Below are 9,270 nucleotides of genomic sequence, written 5' to 3' on the forward strand. Positions count from 1 at the left end.
GATAATAAAAGCACTACAAGATGAATTCTGATTTGCTTTGTTTTTACTTTAAACATAAGGTCGTAGATCTTTGTCTAAGTATTTAATGTTGAAAGCGGTACTCGAACATGATTCTTCCATGTTGTGACCATGTTTATTGTCATCATTGGTTCTTTACCAGGTATTCAAGCAGGTCTGCCATTCTTCCTGATCTGTGGTGCTAATTCCAAAACTTGGAACAACTCTGGCGTACTAGTTCCCTTTCTTTCCAAATCCCATTCTCATTTCTAAAAACAAAATCCTCTTTCAAAAGCCTTTTCCCGTGACTTGTGTATAGTGTTCCCTTTTAAACTGTTTTATGTTGTGAAAGCTGTCCGCCATCCTTGCAGGGGCCTCACTGGCTACCCAGTCCTGTGTTTCGATCTGTAGTCCAGTAAGCAGATAGGCATCAGGGTTTGGGGAACTGAGGAGTGCTTTTTGTTGAGCTTCTCAAGTGTTGTTGGAGCCACACTCAAAGCATGTGGGAGTATTCCATCACACTCCTGACTTGTGCCTTGTCGATGGTGGGACAGGCTATGGGGAAATCAGGAGGCGAGTTACTCTCTGCAGGATTCCCAGCCTCTGACCTGCTCTTGCTGCCATAGTAATTTTATGGCTGGGTCCAGTTCAGTTTCTGTCCAATGGTAACCCTCTGGGATTGTGGATCTGGCTGTTGTAAGAACATGTGGATTGCACGTGATGCATTGGGACTGTCAAATGGTTCTCCTTATCGGTGTCTGTCTATTGATCTTATACCAGCCAAAGACTGTGCAGGGCTGTACCTTTTCAAAGTGTGACCCTATCTTTTGCAAAGGAGCTCAAAACTTAGCAAATCTATTAGAACAAAATGAGCTTGTGATCCCTAATGGCTGGCAATCATGAACTCCCAAGACCACTTTAGCTTCAACTGTCTCCAGGACTGACAATTTTATAAATTGCGTTGCCTTTGAGAAGGCCAAAAATAAGCAATTGATTTCTCTTTTTCTCTCTCTCTCTCTCCTTCAGCAAATTGCCGTACGAGGTGACTCCAGAACAAGCCCTGACCCACCATGAGGTCCAGCGGAGGCTGGACATATCCATTCACAATCTCCGGGCTGCCACTGACAAATTCCTCGCTGCCATTGTCTCCGGCATGGACAAGATACCGTACGTACTCTAAAGCTTTCTCCAAGTGTATTTGGCACAGCCTTATAACCTTGGATGTGGTTGTGGGTATTGTCAGCCAGAGGCCAATGCCTTCTGGTTGCTTACGATGACTCCTCCGAAATCTAAAAAGAGAGTCTGCATTTCTCTAATGCCTTTTGCAACCTCAAGTCCCCATCGCAGAATTGTTATGGTGCAAAACTGAGGCATTCAGCACTGCTGCCTCACAGCGCCAGGGACTTGGGTTCGATTCCAGCCTCAGGCGACTGTGTGGAGTTTGCACGTTCTCCCTATGCTTGTGTGGATTTCCTGCAGGTGCTCTGGTTTCCTCCCACAGTCCAAAGATGTGCAGGTTAGGTGGATTGGCCATGCCCCTAAATTGTCCATGGTGTCCAGGGATTTGCAGGCTAGTTGGATTCGTGGGGTTATGGGGATAGGGTTGGTGGCTAGGTCTGGACGGGTCGCTCTTCGGAAGGTCAGTACAGATTTGATGGGTCAAATGACCCCTTTCCATACTGTGGGGATTCTGTGATTCCGAGTGGTGCAGGATCTTTCACAGCGAACTGGAAGGGACCTCGGTTTTGTGTCTCATCCAAAAGACCATGTCTTTTACAATGCAGCGCTCTCTCAGTATTGACCACAAAGCCTGGATTATCCTCCAGTTTTTTTTAAGATTCATTTACTGGGACATTGGCATTGTTGGCAAGATCAGCGTTTGATTTCACTGGTGAAGAAGCTTCTAGAAATGATAAGTTGGGATAAGATTAGAAACATGGGCGAAGATGGGTTTAGGGAAGGCGCTGGCCTATAGTATTATCATTAGACTATTAAACCAAAGACCCTGATAATTATCTGGAGACATGGGTTTGAATCTCGCCATGGCAGATGGTGGAATTTGAATTCAAAAATAATCTCAAATTTAGAATCTACTGATGACCGTGAAACCATTGTCAATTGTCGGAAAAACCCGTCTGGTTCACTAATGTCCTTTAGGGAAGGAAACTGCCATCCTCACCTGGTCTGACCTACATGTGACTCCAGACTGACAGCAATGTGGTTGACTGTCAATTGCCCTCTGAAATGGCCTAGTTGCACCAATCGCTACAAAGTCTCAGTTCTGGTCACTCTGTTATAGGAAGGATGTTATCAAGCTGGAGAGGGTTCAGAAGAGATTTACCAGGATGTTGCCGGGTATAGAAGGTTTGAGTTATAAGGAAAAGCTGGGATAGGGTGGGACTTTTTTCACTGGAGCATAGGAGGTTGAGAGGTGACCCAAGAGAAGTTTATCAAATCGTGAGAGGTTTAGATAGATTTGATGATAGTTGATTAAGTTTGGCATGGACTGGTTGGAGTGAAGGGTCTGTTTCCATGGTGTATGACTCTATAAATGAAACCGGACAGATCACCTGGCATAGACCTAGGCTTCAGAAAAGGCAACAGCAGAACCAGCCCAGTTGATCCTGCAAACGCCTCCTTGATAACATCTGGGCACTGGTGCCAAAATTGGGAGAGCTGTCTCATAGACTAATCAAGTAACGTAGTCATGCTCATGGAATCATACCTTTCAGACAATGTCCTAGACACCACTATCACCGATGCTGGCTATGTCCCGTCCCACCAGCAAGACAGACCCAGCACAGTGGTATGCAGTCGGGAGGGAGCTGTCCTGGGAGTCCTCAACATTGACTCCGGACTCCATGAAGTCTCAGCTTCAGGTTAAACATGGGCAGGGAAACCCCCTGCTGATTACTATATACTCCCCTACCTGATGAATCTACTTCTCCATGTTGAACAACACTTGGAGAAAGCACTGAGGATGGCAATGGCACAAAATGTTCTCTCGGTGGAGAATTTCAATATCCACGACAAAAAGTGGCTTTGCACCAGTACTACTGATAGAGCTGGTCGGGTCCTAAAGGACGTAGCTGCAGTAGGTGGTGAGGGAGCCAATAAGAGGGAAAAATATGCTTGACATTGTTACCAATCTGACCACAACAGTACTGGTAAGAGCGACCACCGCACAGTCTTTGTGGAGATGAAGTCCTGCCTTCACATTGAGAATAACCATCATGTTGTGTGGCATTGTGTGCTAGATGGGACAGACTTTGGACAGTTCTAGCAACTCACTACTGCTCATCCATGAGGCGCTGTGGGCCATTAACAGCAGCAGGGCACAATCTGTAACCTCATGGCCCAGCATACCCCCAACTCAAACATTACGATAAAGCTAGGGATCAATGCAGGGGAGGCGATGGCCTAGTGGTATTATCGCTGGACTGTTAATCCAGAGACCCAGATAATGTTCTGGGGACCTGGGTTCAAATCCCGCCGTGGCAGATGGTGGAATTTGAATTCAATAAATATCTGGAATTAACAATCTAACGATGACCGTGAATCAATTGTTGGAAAAACCCATCAGGTTCACTTATGTCCTTTAGGGAAGGAAACTGCCATCCTTACCTGGTCTGGCCTACATGTGACTCCAGACCCACAGCAATGTGGTTGACTCTAAACTGCCCTCTGGGCAATTAGGGATGGACAATAAATGCTGCCTGGTCAGCGACGCCCTCATCCCGTGAATGAATAAAGACAACAGAGAGTGCAGGAGGACATGTCAAGAGCAGCACCAGGCGCACCTGAAGATGAGGTACCAACCTAGCGAAGCTACTAAATAGGATTAGTTGCATGCAAGAAAGTAAAAGCAGCAAGTGATAGACAGGCAGAGCTAAGCAATCCTAAAACCAACGGATCAGATCTAAGCTCTGCAGCCCTGCCACATCCAGTTGTGAATGGTGATGGATGATTCAACAACTCACTGGAGGAGGAGGTTCCACAGATCCCCATCCTCAATGATGGAAAAGCCCAGCAATCAGTGCAAAAGATAAGGATGAAGCATTCACAGCAATCCTTAGCCGTTTGTGCCGAGTGGATGATTTATCTTGGCCTCCTTCAGTGGTCCCCAGCATTACAGATACTGGTCTTCAGCCAATTCGATTCACTCCACGTGATATCAAGAAACAGTTGGAGACACTGGATACTGCAAAGGCTACAGGCTCTGACAGCATTCCTGCAGTAGTGCTGAAGACTTGTGCTCCAGAACTTCCCGCTCTCCGAGCCAAGACCTTCCAGTACAGTTACAACACCGGTATCTACCCGGCAATGTGGAAAATTGCCCAAGTATGTCCTAAAAATCTAGACTTGTATAGAACATAAAAAGCAGGACAAATCCAACCCGGCCAATTACTGCCCCATTGGTCTACTCTCAAACATCAGTAAAGTGATGGAAGGTGTCATCAACACTGCTATCAAGCAGGTCCAGCTCAGAGATAACCTGCTCAGTGAGGACCAGTTTGGGTTCTGTCAGGGCCACTCAGCTCCTGACCTCATTACAGCCTTGTTTCAAACATGGACAAAAGAGCTGAATTCCAGAGGTGAGGTGAGAGTGGCTGCTCTTGCTATCAAGGCTGCACTTCACCGAGTGTGGCATTAAGGAGCCCTAGCAAAACTGGAATCAATGAGAATCCGGGGACAAACTCTCCAGTGGCAAAGGAAGATGGCCGTGGTTGTTGGAGGTCTGTCATCTCTGTAGGAGTTCCTCAGGGGAGTGTCCTAGGTGCAACCATCTTCAGTTGCTTCATCAATGACCCTCCCTCCATTGTAAGACCAGAAGTAGGGATGTTCGCTGATGATTGCACAATGTTCAGCACCATTCGTGACGACTCAGGTACTGAAGCAGTCCATGTCCAAATGCAACAAGATCCGGTTGGTCCACTGCTTTTTGTCATTTATATAAATAATTTAGATGTGGACATAGGAAGCATGGTTAGTAAGTTTGCAGATGACGCCAAAATTGGAGGTGTAGTGACCAATGAAGAAAGTTACCTTAGAGTACAACGGAATCTTGATCAGATGGGCCAATGGACCAAAGAGTGGCAGATGGAGCTTAATTTAGATAAATGTGAGGTGTTGCATTTTGGAAAGGCAAATCAGGGCAGGACTTGTACACTTAATGTTAAGGTCCTGGCAAGTGTTACTGAACAATGAGGTCTTGGAGTACAGGTTCATAGTTCCTTGAAAGTGGAGTCGCAGGTAGATAGGATAGTGAAGACGTTGGGTATGCTTGCATTTATTGGTCATTGCATTGAGTATAGGAGTTGGGAGGTCATGGTGCAGCCGGTTAGACTACTTTTGGAATAGTGTGCGCAAATCTGGTCTCCCTGCTCTAGGAAGGATGTTGTGATACCTGAAAGGGATCAAAAAGGATTTACAAAGATGTTGCCAGGGTTGGAAGGTTTCAGCTATAGGGAGAGGCTGAATAGGCTGGGGCTATTTTCCCTGGAGTGTTGGAGGCTGAGGGGTGACCTTATAGAGGTTTATAAAATCATGAGGGGCATGGATAAGGAATAGGCAAGGTCTTTTCCCCAGGGTGGGGGGGGGAGTCAAAAACTAGAGGGCATTGGTTTAAGGTGGGGGGAGTGAGGGGAGATATAAAAGAGACCTAAGGAGCAACTTTTTCATGCAAAGGGTGGTGTGTGTATGGAATGATCTGCCAGCACAAGTGGTATAGGTTGATACGATTATAACATTTAAAAGGCATCTGGATGGGTGTATGAATAGGAAGGGTTTAGAGGGAAATGGACTAGATGCTGGTAAATGGGACTAGATTTATATAGGACATCTGGTCGGCATGGATGAGTTGGACTGAAGGGTCTGTTTCAATGCTGTGTATCTCTATCACTCCAACAGTGACAACACTTCATAAAAATAGCAAGTCCACATTTAACATCTCCCTGTTTAAGTGTTCCAGTTTAAAAATTGGTAAGTTATTGCGACCCGAAATCTAACTGAGCTTTGTTTCAATATTGTTTACAGCTGGACTTGACCCAATTAGCATGGCCCTCCCCCACCCACTCTGACTTCTTGTCTATTGATGGATAAAGCCCTGGAGAGAGTTCAAAGGAGATTTACTAGAATGATACCAGGAATGAAGGATTTTAGGGATACTAAGAAAGATTAAAGAGACTGGGCATATTCCCCATGGAGCAGAGAAGATTAAGAGGTGATCTCATTGGGGTGTGCACAATTACGAACAATTTTGACAGGGTGAAGAAGGATAATCCATTTCCACTAGTTGAAATGTCAGTAACTGGTGGTCACAATTCAAGGTTGTTACGAAGAGAGCTAGACATGAGATGAGGAGACACATCTTCACTCTGATTAGGATTTGGAATGCGCTGCCTGGGAGAGTGGTGGAGGCGGATTTTACAGGAGGTTTCAAAAGCGAGCTGGATACACACTTGAAAGTGATGAAGTTAGGGAGCTACAGTTTAGGGCTGGAAAGTGGGACTAGCCGGGTAGCTCTTTCAGGTGCCAGTACAGACACAATGGATCGAATAGATTCTTTTTGTGCTGTAAAATTCTGTGATTCTATTGTATTTTATCATTCACCATCTCGATCTCTTCTAGCACTTTCAATGACTTGTATACCTATACACCTGAGTCTGTCTGCTCCTGCATCCTTTACTATCCACCCATTGTTTTATATAGTCTCTTCCTACTCTTCCTCTCACTTTTCTGCATTGAATTTCACCCATCGCTGCCTGTCCATTGTACCAACTCATTGATGTCTTTTTGAAGTTTGAAACTACCCTCCTCACCTCAATGCTTCCAAATTTCACATCATCTCTATAATTGGAAATTGTGCCCTGTAGCCCAGGGTCTAGACATTAAATTTTTTTATCAGGAAAAGCAAAGGAGCCAACATAAACATTTGTGGAACTACGCTAAAACCCTCCTCTATCACAGAAAACGTCCATTAATAACTACTCTCTGTTTAATGCCACTCATCTAATTTCCTGTCCATGTTGCTAGTGTATCTTTTATTCCACACACTGTAACTTTGCTCATAAGTCTGTTCTTTGTAAGTCCACATACCCCACATTACCCTCATCAACCATGTCTATTACTGCTTCTAGAAACTAAAGCAAGTTAATTAAACTTTGCTGTTAGCTAATCCACACTGTCTTTCCTTAATCTTTTTTTACTCATTTGTGGGTGTGGGCATCGCTGACTGGCCAGTATTTAATGCCTGTCCTTAGTTGCCCTTGACAAGGTGGTCGAGAGCTGCCTTATTGAACCACTGCAGTCCACCTGCTGTGAGTTGACCCACAATGCCCTTAGGGAGGGAATTCCAGAATTTTTACCCAGCGACGGTGAAGGAACAGCGAGATATTTCAGGATGGTGAGTTGCTTGGAGGGCGACTTGCAGGAGGTGGTGTTTCCACGTATCTGCTGCTCTTGTCCTTCCAGATGGAAGTGGTCGTGGGTTTGGAAGGTGCTGTCTGAGGATCTTTGGTGAAGTTCCTCATGCATCTTGCAGATAGTACACACTATTGCGACTGAGCGTCAGTGGTGGAGGGCGTGGATACTTGTGGATGCAGTACCAATAAAGCGGGCTGCTTTGTCCTGGATGGTGTCAAGCTTCTTGAGTGTTGTTAGAGCTGCACTCATCCAGACAAGTGGGAAATATTCCATCACAGTCCTGACTTGTGCCTTGTAAATGGCAGACAGGCTTTGGGGAGTCAAGAGATATGATAGTCACCGCAGTATTTCCAGCCTCTGACCTGCTCTTGTAAACAGTGTTTATGTGGTAGGTCCAGTTGAGTTTCTGGTCAGTGATAACCCCCAGAACGTTGACAGTGGGAGAATCAGTATTGGTAACGCCACTGAATGTCAAGGAGCAGTGGTTAAATTGTCTTTTATTTGTGACAGTCATAGCCTGGCATTTGTGTGGTGTGAATTTTACTTGCAGCTTCTCAGCCCAAGCCTAGATATTATTCTTGGGGCACATTGCTGGTCACAGGCCTCCAGTCTGAAAAGCCACCATCCACCACCAGCTTTGAGTGGTCTTCTACCTTCCAGACAGTTCAGTTGTCCAAAAAGCTAGTTCTCTCTGTATTTCATGTGATCTAACCTTACTAACCAGTCTACCATGAGGAACGTAATAAGCAATCTTCCACCACAGCCACACAATAATGAGAAGTTAGCTCTTGTTTGATGGACAGATATTGGTGTTTGATGCTGAGGGGAGCTGCGACTTCTTCACAACTCCAGCTCTTAGGTACAATTACAACATTTAAAAGACATTTGGAAAGGTACATAGATAGGAAAGGTTTTGATGGGTATGGGCCAATCACAGGCAAATGGGGCTACTTCAGTTCAGGAAACCTGGTCAGCTTGGATGAGTTAGGCTGAAGGGCCTGTTTCTGTGCTGGATGACTCTGCTGAGTTACCTGTCCTCAAGATAGCTGCAATTAACTCTGGGTCATCTCTCGAGTTAGATGAACCAAACCCCATTCAGTCTACTCTGAATCGCTGCCCACTGGAGAGTGTCTTAGGCTGCAGTCCCACCGAGTAGACTTGCCACATATCAGAAGAGCTCACTGAGTAAATGGCCACATAACAAAGGTACCAAGTGTCAATCTCCACTTCTGGATTGCTGCTCCCACTAAGGGAGTCAATGTACGTGTTCGCGGAGGGTTGTGAGACGAAAAATTCTTCTCCACTGCATTTTCTGTGTCTGCAAGAGAAGCAGAGGGTTGATGACTTTTTTTAATGCAGGAAAATCTGGTGCTGATTCAGCAGTAACATTCAAAATGGAGGAATCACATATATACTTATGGGGGAAGAAAACACGCAGGGCTTTGGGGGAAAGGAATGGGACGAAGGGGAATGAGGTGGAAAGCCAGCATATGCTGGATGGGCCAAATGGCCACCTGCTGTGCAGTGAGATCCTGCGGGAATCTAACGTTGATCGTCTTGTTCCACGCGCAGGTACGGAATGCGATATACTGCCAAAGTGTTGAAAAACTCACTGTATGAGAAGTTTCCAGGTGTTACTGAAGACGAATTGTTAAAGGTAAGATTTAGCCAGTCGGTGTGTTGTGTTCTCTCTCTCTCTCTCGCTCTGTCGCTCTCTCTCGCTCTGTCGCTCTCTCTCTCTGTCGCGCTCACTCTGTCGCTGTATCTCTCTCTCCGTCGCTTGACCACTCCCCCAACACTGTCGCCGCCCCCCCCCCCCCCCCCCCCCCCCCCCCCCCCCCCCCCCCC

At 45.9% G+C, this 9,270-nt stretch overlaps 1 protein-coding gene across 1 annotated transcript in view; it reads left to right on the forward strand.

Moving 5' to 3' along the window:
* Positions 1–9,270, forward strand: part of iqgap3 (IQ motif containing GTPase activating protein 3) — a 95,805-nt gene that overhangs the window by 65,454 nt on the left and 21,081 nt on the right. The window contains exons 23-24 of the mRNA XM_048620288.1: positions 1,024–1,164; positions 8,995–9,079. Of these exons, the coding sequence (XP_048476245.1) occupies positions 1,024–1,164; positions 8,995–9,079 (226 nt within the window). The remainder of the gene's footprint in view (positions 1–1,023; positions 1,165–8,994; positions 9,080–9,270) is intronic.

The sequence above is a fragment of the Rhincodon typus genome, chromosome 46 (assembly GCF_021869965.1).
Source record: "Rhincodon typus isolate 14 chromosome 46, sRhiTyp1.1, whole genome shotgun sequence".
NCBI classification, from domain to species: Eukaryota; Metazoa; Chordata; class Chondrichthyes; order Orectolobiformes; family Rhincodontidae; genus Rhincodon; species Rhincodon typus.